A 24,401-nucleotide genomic window follows, 5' to 3' on the forward strand; every position below is an offset into this window, starting at 1 on the left:
AACGGTGCCGGGAGGTTGACAGAGATCTCGAGGCTCGGGGAGAGGCTACGGGAGTCACGGTACCTGTCGCGGTGCCGGGAGTCGGAAAGGTGCCGATAGTAGCGGTCGGCGAACGGGATACCGACCGGTGCGGCGAGTGCGACCAGTACCGATGAGGAAAACAGCACCAGGACTGCAAGTGGTGTCGGGTGTGCTGACGGGACCTGGAGCGTCTGCGGGACCGTGATCATGAACGGTGCCGCTCTGCTGTGCTGACAGAGGACGGTCATATGAAGAGACTGTATTACCCGCACCAGCGGTGCCGGGGTCAGGCAGCATCAACTCTGTCATGGCAATGAGATCCCTCGCCGTTGGTAATGTCTCCGGCGTGGAGGGAACAGCAGGCTCAACCACAGTGCATACTGGGGAGCTGTCAGGCACCGGATTCAACGGCTCTCGTGGGACCGGGATCGACGGTACCGAGGTCGTCAGAGCTTCAGTAGGTGTCGGTGCCGGGCGATCCGACTTAGACGAGCTCTCTGGCTGCGGTGCCATTGGCACGGAAGCAGCAGGAGCAGTAAGCTCAACCACGGCACGTGCCGGGGAGCCATCAGGCACCGGATTCGACGGCCCTTGTGGGACCGGGATCGACGGTGCCGACGTCGTCGGTGCCTCAGCAGGTGCTGGTGTCGGGCAATCCGACTTAGACGAGCTCTCTGGCTGCGATGCGGGTGGCACGGAAGCAGCAGGAGCAGGGGGCTCAACCACGGTGCGTGCTGGGGAGCCGTCAGGCACCAGCAGGAATTGTAGGCTCTCTCGACCTCGGAGGAAGGGAGCGGTGCCAAGTTGACTTCGGTGCCGGCGACGGCCGGTGCCGAAAGGCCTTGGCAGTACCGGCGGGGTCTGGTGCCGAGGAGGCGCTTCTGCCAGCCGCTTGATCATCACTCGGTGCCAAAGGTGGAGGGGTAAGTGAAAGTCCCTGAGGCACTTCAAACAGGAGTCGTGGATCTCCCTTCGGCATCAGCTTCTGGCAGGCCGAGCCCATTTTAAAACCGGTGAGCCGTGCATGGGCTCCGGCACCGGGTGCAGGAAAGGGGCTACTTCCTGAACCCCGCTAACTATTACTAAACTAACTATACAAATATATATATAAAAGGATTATAACTGCATAACTATATACGAGAATTACGAGTAGCTAGGGAAGTGGAGGTCAGCTAAGCCGCGCTCCACTGTTCCAACGACCGACACGGGCGGTAAGAAGGAACTGAGGAGCGGGTGGGCCGGCAGGGGTATATATCGAGCACCATGACGGCGCCACTCTAGGGGGCGACCTGCCGGCCCACTGAGTTGCTAGGGTAAAAGTTTTCTGACGAATGTGCACACGCGGCGCACACACCTAACTGGAATGGATATGAGCAATCACTCGAAGAAGAACATAAGCTTTTCAAGCAGGCAGTCTCAAGTAACATGTATGAACTGAACTGAAGCAAAACAGACACTGGAGCAGATCATAGGAAGAAGGGAAGCCAAGGGGACTGATGGTGGTGCAAAAACCGACAATTTGATTAGTTGCTAAGGCCCAATTAACAAGACCTCCACGGGGAGACCTTACCGCCAGACTCAAGTTTGCTATAAACAAGGGTTTCAATCAGAGGTTAAAACAACGATAACAACAAAAAGATACTGAAAGCTCAGTAAGAATTCAGAAATAACTGACAAAGGAAATGCATTCTCTTCCATCATAATCAACAGGAATCTTGAAACGGACAATTTAGGTCTTGCTTATAGACAGAAGCATATACCTACATAATGGATTAAAAGAAACAGTACTGCAATAGAAGGTAAACATCTCTCAGAAATTACAGTAGCAGGCTGTAAGCACCAACCATCTATTTGTGCTTGCAGAGGTCCTGTTTTTCCACTGTATTATTAATCTCTGTACATATATTCTCTATATAAGAACAGGAGATACAGATTGAGATGGTAATGATGGGGATAGCTTTTGGGCAAAGAGGCATGTCACAGAATTTAAAATACAGTTGTCCTAGATTTCAAGTTACAGTAAACTCTCCTGTCTTTCTATAAAGAAAGAGCTGGAGTGTGAGAGTGCAGTGCTTACTAGCACAGAAAATCCAATTGCCTGATTTGCAGGTGTTTTCAGCATCCATCATTCCAACTGAAGTAGATGGGAATTATGGGTATTCAGCACCTCTGAAAGTCAGGCCCTGTGGTTTTCTGCTAGCAGACTACAGACTGCAAAAAAAGCTGGTCAGTGGAAAAAAAACTGTCAAGAGCTCAGAATGACAAAGTGGGCAAGGTAATCTCTTTTACTGGACTAACTTCTGTTGGCGAGAGAGACAAGCTTTCAAGCCACACAGTGCTCTTCTTCAGGACCTACTTTGAGCTCTGTGTGGCTCAAAAGCTTGTCTCTCTCACCAACAGAAGTTGGTCCAATAAAAGATATTACCTCAGCCACCTTGTCTCTCTAATATCCTGGGACTGTCACAGCTACAACTACACTGCATACAAGGGCTTAGGATGGCATGTTTTCCAGACTCTCTGAAATATCTCAAGAGTCTTATTTAAACAGTGGAGCGAAATACTGGTTTCAATTAGCCTCTCTTACCAACTGAGGTTTAAAAAGGGTAAATTTAGAAATTTAATTAAAACATGTCTAGAGAAGAGGAATGTTCTGAACATGCTGCTAATCATGGAGTATTCAGCACTAAAGGCATTAGCTAAATCATTTTATCATTGCATATGATAATCAAGATGTTGTCTTACTCAACTAAGACTGAAATTGTAGTTAAATGACTCAGTTGTGGGCAGCTCACACACAATTCACAACTGTTTCAGACAACAGATACAGTTTGTTTTGTTTTAGAGGGTATGTCTACACTATGGAGACTGTATTGGTATAGCGAGATCACTGTAGACAAAGTATACTCTGACAAAGGGGTTTGTCATTGTATGACCACCTCCTGAGACACAACAGCTACACTGATGGAAGCATTCTACCATAGACTCAGCTGTATCCACATCACCGTTAGGTTGGCATAGATGTGGCACTCCAAGGTGTGTATTTCTCACACCCCTGACTGACACAGCTATGCTGACCTCACTTTTAAGCATAGGCTAAGCCATAAAGTTACTACTTCAAGCTAGCTACATGTTTCCCATTTTTTAAAAACTTGCTTCAGCTTTCATACAGATTTTGTTGAGTGATGACAGTTACCCATATCTCATCTTTGGAAAACTATACCAAGAAGAAAAATAACTTGATCCCAAGGTGCAGAGTACATGGAAACTATTGTTGCTGCAGACTCTTCTTGAATTAAACTAATGATCTTATTGTCAAAGGTGTACACCACTGTGAAGGGTTGTCTACAAAGGGACACAAGAAAGTTAAGGCAAATCAAAGGTATGAATTCAATGTACATACACTGAGAGCATCCCCTTGAGGATTTAATGCACTTTAGACAGGCATCTACGTCCTTAGTTCAAAGTTACAGCAAACTAGGGTTAAACTAATTTTTAAATTTATGTGCACTGACTTCACATTTTCAGTTGATTCACCTTAACTTTCCTGTATGTTTCCATGTAGATATGTCTTTGGTGTGGCACTTATTCCTACTCAGTTGCAATTGGAATAAACGTCTATAAAAAAATCTTTAATGTATTCTGATCCAGTTTCTGACAAGTAACCATCTAATACAAATCTGTTGACAAAAACTGCATGTCACAAACAACTTCCGCGTCCAGAACACATGTGGATATATCTAATTAGAACTTCTGCATGCCAGTCACATGATCTGAATGACAGACAAACATTCAGAGAAAGCAAACGTTAGATTTTCAAAATTATTTCAGTTCTAATACAGAGTGATTACCAAAACACGTAAGGAATGCTTTTTAAAGCATTCACCCTGTGTCCCTTGAATAGGCTTAAAGGGTTCTTTGGAAATTCTTCTAGATACATAGACTGCCCCTCATCAGTAAAAATACATGTTACAGTTTGCCAGTCATTCTGTGGGACTTTTCATTAGGATGGAATATAAGGGACCTACAGGTTTTCAAACTTTTTACAGCAAGTACTATATCCAGAAAGCTTTGAAGAGTGACTAACAACAGTCCGATACTTCCATGGCATACAATACATCATGAGGTACTAATAGTAAACATTAACTTACAGTTGACATGACCAGAAAAATCCACCATTTAGTTTATAATAGAGGTGAGATCCAGATCTGGGTCTGAATTTCCCTAAAGTTTGAGGGTGCTTTAAATCTGGTTCAAATGTCTCGAAAAACAAGCAAAATTTCACTTCACATGATGTTAGTCATTAATAAAATAATAATAGTGCCTACCTGTAATCAAGGTAAATTCCAATTTAAAAAAAAAATCATTGATTTTTTCCCCAGTCTCCAAGTTACCAACAATACACATAAAAGAAAACACTATACAAAAAAAAATAAAATTAAAAAAAAAACAACACCAAAAACACAAGGGATTTTTTCCAAGCTACTTTATCCATTTTCTAAAAATTTAGTTTAATCCTTAACAACATATAAAGCCCTCTGTACTCTGGTAACAGTCCAATCCTTTAGCAACTAAATAACCTTCACTGAACAGCTGACCTCTCTTTCCCTTTGTTTAGAGCCTAAACAGTTTTGTATTCAATAATCTATTTCTGTGATGCAGAACTATATTTTCATTTCAAAATAGAATGGGCCTTCATACATACATCACTAGATTTAGTGCATTTGCATTTCTTCTCCGGATACCCATATTCAGATCCCTCATGTAAAAGTATCCCACTGGCTTCTACCCAGTCTTAGTGAATATATTTATACATTGTAAAGCTGCGCCACCCAGCTACTGCAAACACAATTGTGTAATCCAGTGGTTCTCAACCCACAGCCCGGGGGCCACTTGTGGCCCAATTAGCACACAGCTGCAGCCCATGTGACATTTTCAGGGCCATATGGATAGTATAAATACTCGGTGGATGCGGCTCACATAAAAGAGAGCTGCATATGCAGCAGCCCATAACGGTAAATAGGTTGAGGACCACTGATGTAACCAGCTGATTGGCGGTCAGCTTTACCAGTTCCAAGTAATACACACAATAGCCCTTCTACTGGGTTACTATATATTTTACATACAAATAATATTTAAATGATACAGCACTTTTACATGGGAAGATTAATTGATTTGTAAAACATTTTTAACAACTCCCCTGATAGGTAGGTAAATATTATTTTCATAGCAGAAATGAGCACAGCAGGCACAAGGGGATGAAATTAGTTGCTTAAGGCCACAAAGTCTATGGCAGAGCCAGGATTAGAAGTCAGAAGTTCATGACTCACAATCTCATACACATTCCTTAGATATGTGGAAACAAGGAAGCAACACACACACACCAGGAACTTTGTCACAACCTGGAGCCAGCTTAATGGAGCAGGAGCAGAGGAGAGAAATAAAATTAAAACAAAAAATAAAAAACCTCCCTCAAAAAGCTTGCTGGGATTAAATCAACCCTTTGATATAAAGTTCACAAGTCTGTCTATAGTTATGACAAACTCACAATACCCATCTCCCCCCTCAGTGAAGCACAAAACAGACTTTAAAAAAATCCAGGAAAAAATGCTGCTGGTAAGGTCTTTTAAAAAATAAGTGCCATAAGAAGGAAAAAGAAAAGATATTACTTTATGGAGAATCTGGTGGACAGAATGGTAGCTTCTCCGCTACAAGTCCCACAGAGATGGTAAATTAAAATAATCTACTTTCCTGCACATTAGTTTCCTATGTATCATTTGGTCACTGACATCACACCATACTCTCTCTTGATGGAATGTCTCAGAATTGATGAAATATAGGCACAAGATCATAAATTAAGCTGACAGTAGATGAAGTTCTGTTGCAATCCACTGTCTTCTTGTTCAGGCATGACTGTATGGATGACTGCGGGTAACAATGGGTTCCACTTTAGCAGATGTTTGAGAAAAGTTACTAATCAGTAAATTATTCCCTTCTCCAAAACAGTTGTTCATTCCCTGTGGGCAGCAACTGGCAGCACGGCTGGCATGTGCCTTCCAATGTACTGTCTCCTCAGCAGCAATATTTGTCTGAACTAATACTATTGAACATTTACCACAACAGAAATCATTTGGTCATGACATTCCAATGATAAAACAATATGCATCTAGAAAACACTTACAGCTGACTGCTCCCTCCAAAGAAAAACCTGTGGGAGGGGGAGAAACAAAATGAAAATTCTGCAAGTTAGAACCTGAAGTTGTCAGCTATTGCTCCTCCTAGGAGAGGAATGTTTGGCTGACAGCAGTACAGTCTGGAAACCTTATAAATCCCAGGCAATCCCCAGGGTTGCATCTAGCAACAGTAAAGAGTGACTTAAAAAGAACAATGACATTCATATCCAAAAATCTGGTACCCACTCTGTTATAACCAACACCTCTCTCTCTTCCATGTATAGAAATTCCCACTTTTTTTTTTCCCCAGTGTGTGTATCACAGGTATACAAATAAACTTAACATATAGTCAGTTACACTGTTTTGCTTCTGGCTAGCTGTGCTTCCTGTCTCCTGCATGGGCAGGACGACACTTTCTTGAACTGCGGTGGGTGGAACTCAAGCATACACTGGTTCCCCATGTCTTCCAAATGGATGTTTACCAGTAACAGCAGCAGCAAAACTAAAACTAGAAATGAAAGATGCAGCAAGCATGCATCAGCAGAGAACTGGGTTCAAGCAACTTTGGTAGTATTGTTCTTGGAGCCCCAAAAATTCTAAGTGCTACTAAATGGAAATGGAAGCGTTATGGACTTATTATGCCTAAGTGTGAATGACTATACCAGGTGCATAGCAGTAGAGAATCAGGCCTACACGTTTTTCTGTGGTACTTGAGCCTGTAGAGACGTGAAAAAGAGCAAAGATTATCAATTTTGTCTGGTCGATGGTTTTGAGCTTTTTTCTTTATACAGGAAATGGTAGACACTTGTCCATTTATCCTTCGGCAGTCTACAACAAAGCAAATCTGACCTTTTAATATATATGACAAAATTACAAAAAATATTTTGTGGTATTTCTAAAAAACAAAACACAAAGTCACCCTGGATTATAGAACTGTAGCATGAAGTACATTATGAAGTAAACTTTTCTTTAAAAAAGGAAAATCTCTATTTAATACTGCTAAGATTTTAACCATTTCCAAGCTCAAGATGTTACAGCACTTCACATGTATGCTGCGTTTGTGGAGGACTAAAACGAGTTCAGAATATTTGTCCTTTGATCAGCAAGGATAATATTTTTAAGACTTGAGTTTTGTTAAAACAAATGAATAAATAAAACTAAAAAGCATTCTTGTTATTTTACTGCTTAATCGGACAATATTTTAACTTGTGGGAAACCTGTGCCATTATTCTCATGATACTGAATCAATTACATTTCTAGTAGAACTTTTATTTGTTTAGGGTTTTTTAAGTATTTATACAAATTAATACAAAGTTTAAGTAATTAAAATATTTTAAAAGGTCTTTGATATAGTAGATTGTAGCAGTATGGAACTATAGGTGCTCTGTTATAATATCCCTGTTGTGATGCTGGACTCACTTTTAATTCTATTGCTGTATATTAACTGTTTAAAACAGAAATTTACCTCTTTCCTTGCTTATTAAAATAAAGCCACAGATTTTGCATGTAAAGAGAAATAGCCTTTTAGAGAGAAATGCACTATGAAAGTAATCATGTTTATACAGTACTTCAGTATATATCCAGAAGAACAAAGCAATTAATCTCAATGCAGTAAAGTATCTCAGAAATAGCTGTAGCCTTGTTGGTCCCAGGATAATAGAGACAAGCTGGGAGAGGGAATATCTTCTATTGGACCAACATCTGTTGGTGAAAAAGACAAGTTTTTGAGCTTACAAATAATAGTGTTTGCAAATTTGGTATTATGTACATTTATTTAATGTTTAGACGGTAACTAGACAATTTAAAAGTGATCTAACAAGCTTTTTTCCCCACTCCAGTTCATTATACTGTAGCTTACTTCGCTAAACAAAACAGTTTTGTTGATGCTTAATTTATTTATACTTACTAAACAAAGCCAAAATTGTCTAAGTGATTTTACTGTAATTCATTTTTAAATATTGTGATATTTTGCTGTCACGCAGGCAGAAGTGTATAATAAGACTTGCTACTAGCTGGAACATCAGTTTAAAACCTCTGAAAATCCTTCTGTATCCTTACCAGATGGATAGACTTTATTTTATCAGAAGCAATGAATGATGTAAGCTTTGTTTAATTTGTTTAGTGTTTGTGCATATTTTTGTATTAGTTTGAAATACTTACTTATCAGGGGTTTTTTTTAAATGCATATACCCAGTCACAGTGGAGAAAACTAAGATAGTGTTGCAGATTCTGAATATCCATTATTTTGATATTAGATTATTCATGTTATATTATCCTTTTTTAGTGTTATTAAAACTAAATTTCCAATGCAATTAAGGAAAATATCAGTCACGCACAGATTTGAACTGGGTAGGGTTTTAATTTGAATTTGAAGGATCTATTTAATAATTCCAAGCTAACTATGAACCTTTTATTATCTTGAACTCTTAATGCCCAGTCTACTAATTACCACACATATTTGAAAGATTGGTAACCTGTTACCAACGGGGGATGAACAAGGAGAGGGCTTTTAACATAAGCTCTTAAGAGAGAAGTTTTAAATCTACAATTGTATATATAAAAGATAGCTATGATAGCTATTCAGCTATTTCAATTATAAAATTCCATTTTTCAGAGGCTTTAGAGTTTAATCTGGTAGAGTATTCCAAGCTCAGAGCTCCCATTGAAGTCAGTGGGAATTCTGTGTATGGACTGTTTCTAACCTGAGCTTTTAAAAAAAAAAACTACACAGTGGGAGCATTACTGAGACAATGCTGTGGGTTTTGGTTTGTTTGCTTTTTAAATCATGTTGTCTAAAGCCACTTGCAGAAAGCCTAAAGACATGGTGGTAAAAAAGACTGGTAGCCCTACACTTCTTAATGATTCCCCCACATAGAGGGGGAATCATTCCTCAGAGGACCAGATTTGCCAGGATCTAGACCAATCTATCTAACTCGGTTACACTCTTCATTTAGGTCCATTTTGCAATGGCAAAAGAAAAAATCATCATAATGCGGCGGGAGTAAAAATGAAAGAATGTTATAAAACAGACTTGGAGACAACAGCAGTGCTGCTTGGAGTCAAGGTGCCTTTTTATCTCCATTAGGCATAACACAAAGTTTTCTTGATGAAGATTTTGGCCCAGGATGTTTTGGCTAAGAGAAACCTGTGAGGTACATATGAAATGAGTCACTGTATAATTCATTTGCAAATTGTATTATGAATTCAATTCCAAGCCAAGGCTGCATGAGATAATTTCCTGAACTCTTCTCCAGCCATCAAATACAGGCAACAGTAAGCAGAGGATCGTGCCAGCTACTCAGTGGCTTCTTTAATCCCATTTGACAGAATGAACGGGCTGCAAGGAGAAGCTAAAATATGCCCAATGCTGCAAAGATTTCTTTACTCAAAATTTTCTCAGGAATTACTCTTAATTGTGCATTGAATATAACTAAGGACTGGATCCATTATACAAAGACTAAAATAAACTATTTGATTACTGTATCTACTCGTTCATAAGCTGATTTTTTTTTAGTAAAAAAGGGGGTCAGTTTATGAACAGGTATAAAGAGGGAGAGGTGGGTCTCTCCGCTTCTGGCCACGCTGCTCTCCCCCTAGCCTCCAAAGCAGCTGCAGCTCCAGGGTTGGCAGGCTGCAGCCATGCTGCTCAGCCCCGCCCTCCAAAGCGGGCTGTGGCTGCACTGCCAGGGCACTGAAGCATGCTGCGGCCATGCCGCACAGCCCAGCCCTCTGGAACATGCTGCAACTGTACTGCCTGATCTGGCCTACCGGAGCAGGCTGCGGCCGCACTGCCCAGCCTGCCAGAGCAGCTCCAGCCAGGCCACAGACAGCCTTCCTTGGCCCTCCCCAGAAAAGGTGGGAAGGGATGGGATGGGATGGGATGGGAAGAGTGTGCAGTTCCTGGTCTAGGGATGGGGTTATATGGGGGTGGTCGCAGGGGTTACTCCTGACTCTCAGCTTCTCCCCTCCAAAAAATCCTTTCCCCCCCCCCCCAATTTGCTGTCCCGGCCCTTCAGGGTAAGCAGCTGGCGAGTCGGGACACTGTTTACTTAGATTTACCTCCGTGCCTGCAGACACTCAAGGTAAACAAGCCATCTGGGCCCGCCAGTGGCTTATCCTGATGGCCTGGGAGCCAAAGTTTGCTGACCCCTGAATTATAGGGTCAGCTTTTGAATGGGTCATAAAAAAAGAAATCATTTTTACTCATCCACCTTGGGGGGTCGGCTTATAAACGAACCAGCTTATGATCAAGTATATAAGTTATCTCATCCTTTGCCAACTCTGCATTTTCAATGATACTGCCATCCTTTATACCCTATTTCTCTACTTCTTTCACAGGGCTTGTCTTCACTACAGGGGTAAGCTGACCTAAATTAGTCTAACTCAGGGGTCGGCAACCTTTCAGAAGTGGTGTGACGAGTCTTCATTTATTCACTCTAATTTAAGGTTTTGCGTGCCAGTCATACATGTTAATGTTTTTAGAAGGTCTCTTTCTATAAGTCTATAATATAGAACTAATCTATCATTGTATGTAAAGTAAATAAGGTTTTTAAAATGTTTAAGCAGCTTCATTTAAAATTAAATTAAAATGCAGAGCCCTCCAGACCGGTGGCCAGGACCCAGGCAGTGTGAGTGCCACTGAAAATCAGCTTGTGTGCCGCCTTCGGCACACGTGCCATAAGTTGCCTATCCCTGTGCTAACTCAAGCTACGTCGACTTACCCCAGTATCTTCAATGCGCTGAGTCAACAGAAGATGCTCTCCGCTCAACTTCCCTTAATCTTCCGGGAGAGCTAGAGTACCAGGCTAGACCCACTAAATCGATCCCTGCTGCATTGATACTGCTTCAGTCTGTCTATCTCCCCATAGTAGGAAACAGCCCGCAATCACCTGTGGCCTTTTTTCCATGCCATTCTCTATGCAGGAAACACCTTTCCTGAGACAGGAGAAGATAGTGGCTTTGTAGACTCTTAAATCCCTCCCAAAACCTACTTCTTATACAATGCCTCCAAGAATTAAATCATCTACTTATTAATTCCTTTTTTATTTCATTCAAAAATATTTTTTCATCATACAGTCATTAGACTTGTTCAGTAATAACAATTTTATTGATGGCACCCCTCTCCATTCTTTTATATCTCACCCTACTTTCTTGTTACCCCTTGTTGCATCATGTGTGAAATTGACTTGGAATTATCCTCTTGGCGCAGAGATCATTTCTTTTATTTGAATTGGAGAAGCTCAGCATACTTTCAGATGCCGATACAGTATATTCTTCTGCACGTTAAATATTCTGCAAATCCTTCACCAAAACAAGAAGCTAACTTGAGATTTCAATTCAAATCACCTTTAAGTCCAAAGCAGACAATGAAGAGTTACAAAGGGATTACACAAAACTGGGTGACTGGGCAACAAAATGGCAAATGAAATTCAGCGTTGATAAATGCAAAGTAATGAACATTGGAAAACATAATCCCAACTATATATATAAAATGATGGGGTCTAAATTAGCTGTTACTACTCAAGGAAGAGATCTTGGAATCATTGAGGATAGTTCCCTGAAAACATCTGCACAATCTGCAGTGGCAGTCAAAAAAGCTAACAGAATGCTAGGAACCACAAGGAAAGGGATAGATAAGAAAGAAAATATCATAATATTTCTACTCAAATCCATGGTACATCCACATCTTGAATACTGCCTGCAGATCTGGTCCTCCATTTCAAAAAAGATATCAGAATTGGAAAAGGTACACAGAAGGCCAACAAAAATGATTAAGGGTATGGAACAACTTCTGTATGAAGAGAGATTAAAAAGACTGGGACTTCTCAGCTTGGAAAAAATAATATTAAGGGGGGATATGATTGAGGTCTATAAAATCATGACTGGTGTGGAGAAAGTGAATAAGGAAATGTTATATACTCCTTCCCATAAAACAAGAACCAGAGGTCATCCAATGAAATTAATAGGCAGCAGGTTTAAACAAAAGAAAGCACTTCTTCACACAACGCACAGCCAACCTGTGGCACTCATTGCCAAGGGATGTTGTCAAGGTCAAAACTATAACAGGGTTAAAAAAGAACTAGATACGTTCATGAAGGATCGGTCCATCAATGGCTATTAGACAGGATGGGCAGGGGTGGTGTCCCTAGCTTCTGTTTGCCAGAAACTGGGAGTGGATGACAGAGGATGGATCACTTGATGATTCCCTGTTCTGTTCATCTCTCTGAAGCACCTGGGATTGGCCACACTTGGAAGACAGGATACTGGGCTAGAGGGACCATTGGTCTGACCCAGAATGGCTGTTCTTATGCAATTAAAACTTTTGTATGATACAATACACAAAAATGATACCAAATGAGTGTCAATACAATTGTAATTGAAACTTTACATTGTTTTTATGGTTTCATCAGGAAGGCCTCACAGTTTTAGGCACTCCACACAAGTCCAGATTAAAGTGTCAGAGAAAGGGGAGTATCCATTATCGACTTAATCAAGGTAAAAATTAAACTTTAGAACTGCCCCATTAGTAGGCAGGCATTTTGGTGGTATGTCTGACAAGCAAGCACAGTAATCTAGAGAGGTCTCAAGTGCTACCTCTGTAATTAAAAATGTAAGTACTTCAGCAATGCCAGACATTGCTGGATAGCTACTTGGTCCTGCCTCAAGATGGGGGAGGATGGACTAGATGATCTCTTGAGGCCCTGTCTAGCCCTACATTTCTATGATTAATGGCTATTTTCACAAAGGAACAGAACTCATCTTGGGGAAAGAGAAATTAACCTACTTGTCTCAAATGGCAAAAAGATGACAGTGCTTACTACCAATGTTACAACAATCTAGTACATGGTTTTAGAAGATTTACTAATGCCATATGCATTTATAACCAGTCTCTTTACATGTAGTTTAGACCCGACAAGTTTATCCAGATTCTCCTTTACAGATCCTTTTGTGAATAGGTATTCTTGCAGATAAGTTTTCCCAATTTTCTGAGGCTGTTACAATATTTAGACAAACTATGGAGTTTACTTGAATTAATCAGTTTTAATTATAATCCAACATTATACAGATTCTTTTATTTGATCGTTTCCAATGAGCCCGGACAAAACACCTAGTAAACATTAGTGAAAGATTATCTTGGAGGGTGTAACTATAACAGTCTCCTCATAGCCACTATGCACTGCACAGGTGTTGCTTCTTGGTGTAACTAAATCATCTTTAGCCACTTTTATTCCAAAGTAAATATTCAAACACAGACTTGCACTAAAATAACTAGATTGGGTTTAGGAAAACAGTTTAGATGAATTGGTGCAAACTTGTTTGTAAGTCAGCCCTTAGGGTACATCTACACTTGAGGTTAGGGGTGTGATTCCCAGCTCCAGGAGACATTCTTGCACTAACTCTCATTGAGCTAGCATGCGAAATATAAAACAGGGGTCAGCAATCTTTGGCACGCGGCTTGCCAGGGTAAGCATCCTGGCAGGCCAGGCCGGTTTGTTTACCTGCCGCGTCCGCAGGTTTGGCCAATTGCGGTTCCCACTGGCTGCGGTTCGCTGCGCCAAGCCAATGGGGGAGGCGGGAAGTGGCACAGGCTGAAGGATATGCTGGCCGCGGCTTCCCGCCACCCTCATTGGCCTGGAGCAGCAAACCGCAGCCAGTGGGAGCTGCAATCGGCTGAACCTGCAGATGTGGATGGTAAACTAACTGGCCTGGCCCGCCAGGGTGCTTACTCTGGCGAGCCGTGAGCCAAAGGTTGCCGACCCCTGACATAAAATGTAGCTAGGGCAGCGTGAGCGGTAGGATGGGTTAGTTGCCCTGAGCATGCACCACCAGAGACCCTACGTATGTACTCAGGGCTGCTAGCCTGTTCCATCACTTGCACTGTCCCAAGTATGTTATTTTAGTACACTAGCTCAAGTATGTCTCCTCAAGCTGGCAATCCCACCTCTAGCTCTAAGTGTAGATTTACCCATAGTGTGCTGCTGCTGCTAGTTGTGCTGGGACTTCTGCTATTGTGTTTCAGATGAGTCATTAACGCAGTGCAAAATTAAAAGGACAGAACTGCTCAGGAGACATCATGAGCTGGGAGTTCTAAGACAATACTATGCTTTCATTTCATATTTTCCATCACGGGACTATCATGTGAAGGCTTCGTCTTCACTAGAAAAATAAAGTGTTTTTACATCAAGATACCTATCTCGATATGAAATCCTAGTGGAGACAAGGCACTGTAGTTTTTAGCTCAATTCTGCTAGCAGAGGTCATCCCTACGCTCCTTCACCTGGGGTTTACCTTGACTAGCTACATCAAGGTAAAAACTACCTGTGCCTTGGCTCCACTAGAATTTACATCTCAATATTAAAAAAAACACACTTTGTTTTTTGGAGTGAAGACACAGCCTAGGAATCACATGGAGTCGCTTTCTTCTAACAATAAACAAGAAACTTTATTAGAATAGAAAGAAGTATTATCTCTAAAACTACTCTCTCTATTTCACTGAATAGGTTGTCTAGGATGCTCGATCCAGCTTGGCCTTAAGAATGGGCATACTGAACCTCACATGGACCTGGAACACTTCCAAAGTTTCAAATGTAGGAAGGGTATGCAGAAGTTTTAGGGGAATGAAAAACTGACATTGTTTCCTTGTTTCTTCTGGCTATCAAGCCAATGAATTATCACAAATAGCTTAGTAGGAGAAAGAAAAATTATTTCCACTCTGATTAGTTAGTTTACTTATTTTCCGTTTGCTTGTTGCCCTCTATTTAATCCGTGCTCCCCACTTGCAGCAGCATTACAATAAAACTAACATGAATCAGGTCAGTACTGCACAAAGTTCCACTGTGGTGTAGCTACTCCCTCGGGTAGCAGTGGATGCAAAGAGTACAGCAGTGGTGCAATCCTCCCTCCTATGAGACTGTTCTTCGGGGTAGTGTTAAAAATAAAAGTGAACAATTTGGCAGAGGACCTGCACCAAGTTTTCATAGTATTTGGTGGGCTGACAAGTGCATTGGGGAGCCCCAGATGAATCTGAAATAGTCTGGGTGAATGATTAAAACAAACAATCCACATAATGGGGAATGAAGCACTGGTTGTAGGCAACAGCCCCAGGAATTCAGGGGCTTAAATGTTCAGTGTACATATCCTTAATGTCCACTACACTAAAGCCACTTTTATACCACTGGTATTGTAAAGGGGCATTAGTGTAAATGATAATCAGGCTCTGCAGTATATATATTTTAAAAACTTCACTATACAATACAACAAGTGAGAGAAAGAGAATCCAGGAACAACCAGGACAATGGCACTAGACTGGCAAGTATGTGTACAAGGCCAGCAAAGGAGTAACTACTAGGGGCTCAAATGACCAGCAACTGAATAGTCCGGGACTGCATAAAACTAGCAAATTAACTGTCAAAAAGGTAATAATCTTACAAATACATAACACTTCTCTTCCCATAGAATCCCCAAAACGTTACTAGTGATATGCATACAGCACTACCGAAATTCAGGCAACTCTGCTGCAGTAGAAAGCAGGCATTAACCAATCATGACATGGCAGAACTTGGAAAGGAAGGGGTAGAAAGCAAAAGGAAGTATAATATGGTCTCATAAGTCATAGAAATGGAGTAAGATTTGGGATTCATTCCCAGCTCTGCCTCATGCATCAAAAGTCACACAGGAAGTACCACAATGAGGGTTAGTATTTGTTGGGAGAATTGAGTATTTTTGATTGGTTAATTCTTTCTGTGTAAGTATGGGCAGGTTGCTGGATTTGCTCTTTATATTAATTGTGCCATCAAAAGCACCTAGTATACCTCTTAACCTCCCAAGGCTTAAATATGAGATGCAACATATAACAGAGATCCAAAATGGGGGGAGGGGACACACAATTATTACTACAAGAAACTGAAAATCCAGTGAGGTCCAGATCTTTAGTGTAAACAACATTATCTGTATAACCTTAGTTTCATAACTCTTTTTCTCTGATGTAAATAACTTGCAACAAGAGAAGTGAGGGGACTCCAAATCTGAATACAATGTTATATGGAAATTTGCAACTAAAAGGAGTAACATCCCTTGAAAGTAGGAATACTGGTGAGATGCAATTAATAGGTGCTTTTTAATTTTAGGTATCAAAATAAAAAAAACAAACATTTACCTGTGCCTCAGCTTCTCCTCTGTAAAATGGGGATAACGATATCCACCTCTCACAGATGTGTAATGTTACAGCAAATTATAATTTTTTAGCCACCATGAAGGTCCTTCAACAGGAAATGTTACATAAATATAATTATATTAATCTTTACCAAGCAATCCAGGGCGAACCCCATGTGACACTTAGGCCAGAATTCTCAGAAGAGCTCTGCACCTGCTGTCCAAGACAGATTTTCAGAAGAAGTCAGCTCCCATTTAGGCACCAAAGTAGTTCGTTAGATTTTTTTTAAAAAGATCAGCACAATGCATACTAAATGCTTCTGAAAAACTGGTTATAAATGTCACAATGGGAGCTACTGGCTGCTACGTAGTTTTGAAAATCGGAGTATTATATGGGTAACCATGGAAGCTGAGCTCATTTGAAAACCTGTCACCAATTGTGGGCGTCAGCCCCAGATGACTAACAGGACCTCCATTTCAGGTATCCTCTGAAAAACCCACCCACAAACTTCATTTTATCTGCCTAAGAAAGCAGAGGGGCTGAACTGACCTTTCTGGGACAGCAACCTGTGATTCCAGGGAATGTAGGTATTTCAAACCTCCATTTATCTCTCTCATAACCTGAGGTTAAGAATGAAGTGATGAGTGCAAACCTGTTGTCTTTAGCAAACTTTTTGTAATACTTCATTTTTATTTATTTATTTACCACAACAGATTGTTTAAATACAGGCTTCTCAAGCAAACATGTTTCCTTACCCATAAATTCACAGGTAACCCATAATTAAAGTGTAACGGTTGAAGGATTTCAATCTTTGTTGTTGTTAAATGAAGAATCAAAATCTGTTAGTCAGACCTTCCTTTCCACCATGTATAGCTATTTCCCTCCTGATTTTTTTTTCCCCCTGCAATGTTTTCATTATACCCAGGAAAGCTCAGATGTAGTATCTACTTTCCACAATAGTATTATTTTTAACCAAATATGACAGCTGAGGTGACCGAAAGACAGATTTACTAAAATGGACTGCAGTCTATCATAGAATAAAAGAGGGGAAATGATACTCCGATTTCCAGTGCAACTTACTTTTCCTACATATATAAAATTTTCCTATTAGAAAAGAAAAATGTACTTGACATTTGTTAAGTACTTATTCTACAGTATATACATTAAAACGATACCATTAACTTGAAAATCACATTTCCATTTCCATCTGAAAATTTTGTATCTACTAGAATTACAAACTTGTAACTTAAATTATAAAATATTTTCTCAATTTTTTTCATCTTGTTTTACTTTATGCATCTCTGACAAAATTGTGTTGCCTGATACACTGTCCTTTCTGAAAAAAGACATATCAGCAAGGGAGGAAAAAAATTGATTTTTTTTTTAATTAGGCCATGATAAAAGGCTGCTCTAACAGAACCTGTGGTTTTGGTGGTTTTTTTTAAACGGTAGGTGTTTGGTTTTTTAAATCATGTTGACAGTACCCTTTAACACTTGCTGTGTGCATTTTTTTTTAACCGAGATTGAGGAGTTCCTGTAAAATAACATCCGCTCACTTTGCATTGCTAGAGTCCTAAAGAGTGTGCAGGAATAACGTTTCCCATTATCAGAGATTTAGGAGCACAGTCCCCATAGACATAGCAGTAGAGCAAACAGTGTGTTTTAACTTCACCACCCCTATCCTCCCTCTCCACTCCAAGACAGAAGTAACACCCAAACCCCAGAGAGGCGGTACTCACTCTGCAGTGCTGGTCCCATTGATGGTGGAGCTATCTGGAGTCGGGTTCAGCTGAATGGGTACAGGCTTCTTTCTAGGCATTTTAAATAGGAATAATGGAGTTTAAACTTCCGAAAATCCCCTTCCTGCTCCGGCCAGCTCCAGGGGGCTCCCTCCCGCCAGGCAGAGTTTGGGGCTCCTCCGGCAGTTCCCGCTCCTACCCGCCAGCGGGCTCTCCCCAGCTAAGCAGAGTTAAGGGACGCTCCTAGCTGCTCCTGGTCCACCAGCGCCAGGGGCCACTCCCCGAGTGAGCAGCGAGGAGTTCCCCGAGCCGCACCGTGGTAGCAACCACTGCCCGCTCTCAAAATGTGTCCCTTTCCGCGACTGCGCATGTGCGAACTCCTCGGGCGCCCCCAGTGCGCAAGCGTGGCGCGGCTGAGCATGGGCACTGGGAAGTGAAGCTGAATGGAAGCCCCTGCCCTTACCCTGGCCTTTGCCCTTAGTTCCCCTCCCAGTGCCCGGGGGAGCCTGGCGCCTGCGTAGCTGTGGAGAGCAAGGCACGCTTTCCTTTGGGAACCGGGAAAATGCTGGCCTGGGGCTCCAGGGCGCCCCTCTGCTCCGGATCCCGGCCTGCTACGGCCAGGCCACAGAGCTCAGGGTTTCTCTCCCTTCCTTCCCACTAGCGCATCCAGTGCAGCGCCGCTTCTCTCCCGTTTCCCGTGGCACTGGACCCTCTCGGACAGAGCCCCTAGTCTGCAGGAACTAAGGGATTGGAGTCTTCACCCACACCCCAGTCCTGTTAGCCTCCGGCGCCATTTGGGGAGGGTGGAAGGAGCTACAGTCCCCTCCCCGAGTTTCGTTGGGAGACGCTGCTTGCTCCTCTGCCCCCTTCCTTCCCCAACCGGGAGTGAGAGCAGCAAGCAACACTCCTGGCGCAGAACAAAAGGCCCAGCCAATGCAAACTCCTGCTGGGCTCCTGGGGCCGTCATGAAATCAGGAGCCAGGTTAGACTCCGACCTCCCGACATACTGGTTCCATCTCTTGATTGGCATGAACTGCAGCAGCAAAAGCAAAACACACAGGCGACGGCAGTCACGTTGCTGGCCTCGCTTACTTCTCTTCCCCCTCCCCACTCCAGCCAGCAGGGGAAGCTTGGCGGAGTGTCCCACCCCACCTCACCCCCAGCCAGAGCCAAGCTGCTTCAAAGTCTCTTTTCTCCCCCCGCCCTTGTCTGGGGTTCTCTGCTCAGTCTCCCCCTCTGGATCCCTAGTTCTTAGCGTGTGACCTTCACTCCTAACCCTACTATTCATTATTGTCCCCCATACTCAGGTCCAGGGCTCCCTCCTGCAAGGCTAGGGGAGGGGCCTTTAGACATGGGCGGGCTTTGTGCCCACCCACCTCCCCTCCCTGGGCTGGCTATTCTTTGCTCAGCCAATACGAATGCAGAGGTGTATTTGGCAGAGCCAATAGCAGGGCTGGGAGCTTCTGTAGCACTTTTTTCAAACTCATTCTTTTCATTGAACAAACATGCTCAGGGAGTGGTCAGGGGAAGGAACCTCTGTGCTTGGTCAGAGGATGCCTGCTGCAAATTTCATCATGATCTGCCTAGACTCAACTGCCCCTTACCTTCACGGGTTGACATGTTACAAAGGCAGGCGCAAGCCCCTTGTGACATCGGTAGACACAAGGCTGCTCAGGCAGGGGAGCTGCTGCCCCACACGCATTCAGGGCATAATGATCCCCACAGCCAGACCAAGTTTCAGGCTGCAAAAGCAATGCTGAAGAATGACCACCTGCGATCTTTCCCTGCTGTCAAGAAACCAATATGAGGTGTCACACCACAAATATTGCTTAAATCACCCTTAAAGCTTTCCGGTTTTTTTCTTTCCAATTCTGCAATATTTTGGGGAATGGCAATACCCCAGTGTGGCCATTTAGTCCCACTTGTCTGTGGGAGTCTTTCCTTTGCCTACAATGGACTTTGGGTCAGGTTACTAGGTAGGGCTCTTCAGGTTGTTACATACAAATGCTGATTCCTCTGTGAATGCCTTCATCTTACAAATTTCTTCAGGGTGGCACTTTCCTAGGACCTTTTTCCCAGAACAGCTTTTGAGGCACTCCTGGTCTTTGTGCAGATACAAGCAACTGCTGCCCTTATGCAGCCATTTTACAGATGTATGTCTGCTGTGCTGTATGTCCTTCTCATCCAGCTGGTAAGTAAACTTAGCTCCTGTTTACTTACTCTTTAATATTTTCTGAAGGTGGCAGAGTCTCAGAAACTTGAGCACCATCGGTGAATTCAGTTACTTTCTCAGATCCTTCCAACTTAATCCTTTGTATTTATCATAACTATTTGTAAGCCTTCAGTGCACATAAACCCAAGCCAATCTGAACAATTTGTAAGATTTGGCTGCCAAAATGTATTACAAATCCATGCTGCTAACATCCATCATTTAATTATATAGTAACTTTTTAAGAGATTTTTTTTTAAAGTTTGATACCTCATCTACTTTTGAGCCATCATTAATTTCACCCACCCTCCCATCTGTTAATTAATGCACATACTTTCTCTCTAATGCTACTTTCCCCCTTGACAAACTTTAAAATGTTAATCTTAACCCCTGTAATTCAGCTCCTTTATGTTAGTGGTGAAAGACCAAGTTACAACACATAATCTGAACATTTATTTCATGATGAATTAGAAAGATCTCCAAAAATATTATGGCCAAGAATAATCTAGATATCATGCAGACATTGTGCTGTTCCTGTATATGATGGAAACCACTTGAAGCCAGGAGGTGCTGCACCCCCAGTACCCCTAGTTCCAGCATTTATAACTTAATTAAAACAAAAACAAACCTAAGTTATAAAACCATAGACTACAAAAGGTTCCAAAATCTTTCTAAAAGGCTATGTATCTGACTGGAAATAGTTCTTAAACAAAGATTCCTGTGCAGTGTTTGAAACCCAAACATTGGAGCACTAGGACGTTGAAAGTGAAATGAATTAAAAGTTGTAGAACTGATTTCCACACACGCACCCCCCCATCGCCTGCACTTAGATAAATGCAGAAAGTAAAGCACAACCGGGCTGCAAAAGCAGTGCTGAAGAATAGAAAACTTGTAATCTTTCCCTGCTGTGAAGAAACAAGCATGAGCTGTCACCACCACAAATATTGTTTAAATTGCACTTAACACCTTCAATTTTTTCCCCAACTCTCTAATTTTGTAGTGAATGGCAGTAGCCCAGTGTGGTCATTTATTCTGCCATTTAGTCCCACTTGTCTGTGGGAGTCTTTCCTTTGCCAACAATGGGCTTTGGGAACGCTGCTGCGGCAGTGCTTTGAAGTGTGAGTGTAGTCGCTGCGCCAGCGCTGGGAGAGAGCTCTCCCAGTGCTCTACCTACTCCACCTCCTTATGGGGTTTAGCTTGCAACGCTGGGAGCCGCGCTCCCAGCACTGCGGCACTGTTTACACTGGCACTTTACAGCGCTGTATCTTGCAGCGCTCAGGGGTGTGTTTTTTTCACAACCGTGAGTGAGAAAGTTGCAGCGCTGTAAAGCGCCAGTGTAGCCATAGCCTAGAAAGACTTCCTCAACATGAATGGGATATGCTTACCATTGATAACCCACTTGACAGAATTCTTTCTAGAATAGAAGTGGATTTATCTGTCACAAGAAATTGATGTAGCCATTTCTCACTGTGGCTGTTAGCTTTTCTTTTGTTATGAAACTTATTTTTTCATATAACCAGAAAACAGCTCTTAGTTTCTAGAAGCGCCTCCATTTTAGGGTGTCTTTTTCTTCTGATAATACATGAGCTATCATTTTATTTTCCAAATCCTTTTTCTTATCCTCCAGAGCTTCTCTCTACAGCACCCATTTATTCCACTTTAAATTTGCTTATGAAAATGTATTGCTTTAACACCGTCTTATTTTGTTTAAATCTTTTACTTAATCTTCATTATGCAATGAATATCAAAAATTATTTGTTCACCAAGCACCAAAAATTACTTTAAAATTAGCCAGATCTTTTTAACTGTGCATATCCAATTACATGCACAATTAACCACTGATATCAATTATGATAATTTCAGAACACTTAGATATCTAACTTGATTGCATACACAAATACTGCTATTGCACATGCAATTGTAGTGACTGCCTGCCCTAATTATGGTCCCACAAATTTGCCAATGCAATTTTAAAAGTCTGCTGCTTTTTTCTCCACTGGAGTTCTTTTCTATCTTCTTCTCTAGAATCACCTGGCTTATTAAGGTTATTTAAACAAAATTAATTGTGCAAAGAGGAAATATTTTTTTCTGTCAGGTGCAGAATTTCTCCTAGTGTTTGAATTACTTTCTCGCTTCAGTGTTGTTTGTTTTTGTATAACAAAATAATTTATTATATCACTTCTAGCTACCTACCCTTTTTAAACTACAAAAGGTAAAATTATCTTATCATTTTCACAGGTCTGATCATCAAACATATAGCTTCTCCCCAGGCCCAAGTAACTGATAATATCTGAGTAAGAGACAGCTCCCTCCTGTGGTAAAATCTATACTTGTACTGCAAACACAAATCTGAAATATTGTAAAGCAATAGGAAAATGTGTTTTATTAATCCTATATCTTTTAAGGTCTATAATATGCCACTTTGTATTAAAATGAGAAAATAAATATATTCTGAATTGACTGAATATACAAATAAAATAATATTATGGCATGTAGATATCAAGTTATTAAAAACAGTGTCCCAGATTCTGCAATCTGATCTGCATAGGCTGGCCATTATTTTTTCACAGAGTCTCATTTAAGGCAATAGGACTCTGCACTGATCTGATTACAGGAACAAGACCAATTTATTAACTTTTACTTGTTAATTACATTAAAAAATGCAATAAATGAGGGTCCAGACTTGTAAATCTTCACTCGGATACATAATCCCAAATTTCTAGCATAAAAATGCTCATGGGAGTAAAAGTTTGAAGAATTGTTCTCTAATTTACCAAGATATCAATAGTCAAGTAATTAGCAAAAATATTTAGCTAAACCAGTCTGTTAGGCCTAATGCTAAAAGTCACTGAAACTTTAAATTCTGTTAGACATACAATAGACTAGATTTCACTCTGAATTTACACTAATCTATCTTCAGAAGAGTTGCTCCAGATTTACAGCAGTGTTGAGAGCAGAATCTGGCACCACAAAGTCACTCTTAGACCAGTTAGACTAAAATTAATCAATTTCCATCAGTGTAACTGCAATCGGAATTGACCCCAAATCTGCTAACCGTTTCTGAAAAAACTCCAACAGATTTTAAAATGCATTTTTTCTTAAAACATAAACTAAAATTATATAAATTTTTAATGTTTTTCATATATGTGTCTGTTTTTTTTTAAATAAACCTTTAACATGTAGGAAAAATGATAGAGTTTGAAGAAAATGTTTATGATAGAAGTATATGAGAACTCTTAAAAAAGCCAAAGTACAAATGGGCGTGTTTACCAATATTTAAAAAAATATATAAATAGGGCATGTATAGAAAATGGACATTAATGAAAGTAAGGACTATGCCTCCAAAATAGAGTGAGCTGGCAGGTGTCCCTGCTGCCTGTTTTAATAACCAAGGTAAACAAAGGGCCATATTATGGTTTCTGTGGAAAAAGGTTAGTAAGATATTAAAATATGCACCAAGTTGTACCAGACCATGCCATCAAATCTGCCCAGAAACCTGAGGGCGTTTTCCACATTATGTAAAAAGGTAGTTTTTAACCATGTGTAAGCTTAGCTAATGTGGTAACTAATGCTTGGAATAATCCTAGTGTGGAAATGGCAGTTTATAGTTTAACATGCCTGAGCAGGTCTACCAAGGAATCTGGGTTTACTTCACTAGCTAGTATATATGAAAACAACTGCTTTGCCTACATTGGGATTTTACCAAGTTAACTAATGTGGTAAAAAATCTTTGTTTTCCTAGTAGAGATAAGACCTGAGTATTTGAAAGCATTGCCAATGGGTATCATCTCCATCCACCCCATGCATGCACAGGGACTTATATGGAACAAAGGCTGAAGGCTTTGTGAAATAAACCACTCAACTTCTCAATTGTGCAAAGATGATCAGTAGTCATCAGGACTCTGTTGCTGTTGACCTGTGAGTCTGCAGGACAGTAATGTTTGTACTATGCATTGGAGCATCAGATGTGTGTGTTTTGCTAGCACTTTGCAAATTATTTCTTCCTTCCACAACCTTAACTCTTGGTGCATTTGTTATTATACTGTATAATGTATATGTGTTTGCACTTCACTCCTTCTCCTTTGACTATACAATACAACCTCAAATAC

General features: G+C 41.2%; 1 protein-coding gene across 3 annotated transcripts in view; it reads right to left on the reverse strand.

Annotated features, from left to right (window-relative positions):
* MAP2K1 (mitogen-activated protein kinase kinase 1) overlaps positions 1 to 18,454 on the reverse strand; it is a 69,713-nt gene extending 51,259 nt beyond the window's left edge. The window contains exons 1-2 of one of the 3 annotated variants that reach the window (XM_030577055.1): positions 18,084 to 18,454; positions 6,200 to 6,226 (exon numbers count right to left, since the gene is read on the reverse strand). In XM_030577055.1, the coding sequence (XP_030432915.1) occupies positions 6,200 to 6,226; positions 18,084 to 18,163 (107 nt within the window). In that variant the 5' untranslated portion in view covers positions 18,164 to 18,454. Of the gene's footprint in view, positions 1 to 6,199; positions 6,227 to 16,893; positions 16,965 to 18,083 lie in introns of all 3 variants that reach the window. The other 2 variants (XM_030577057.1, XM_030577056.1) reach the window with 2 other exon arrangements.
* Positions 18,455 to 24,401: the final 5,947 nt, after the last annotated feature.

The sequence above is a fragment of the Gopherus evgoodei genome, chromosome 10 (genome assembly GCF_007399415.2).
Source record: "Gopherus evgoodei ecotype Sinaloan lineage chromosome 10, rGopEvg1_v1.p, whole genome shotgun sequence".
NCBI lineage: Eukaryota > Metazoa > Chordata > Testudines > Testudinidae > Gopherus > Gopherus evgoodei.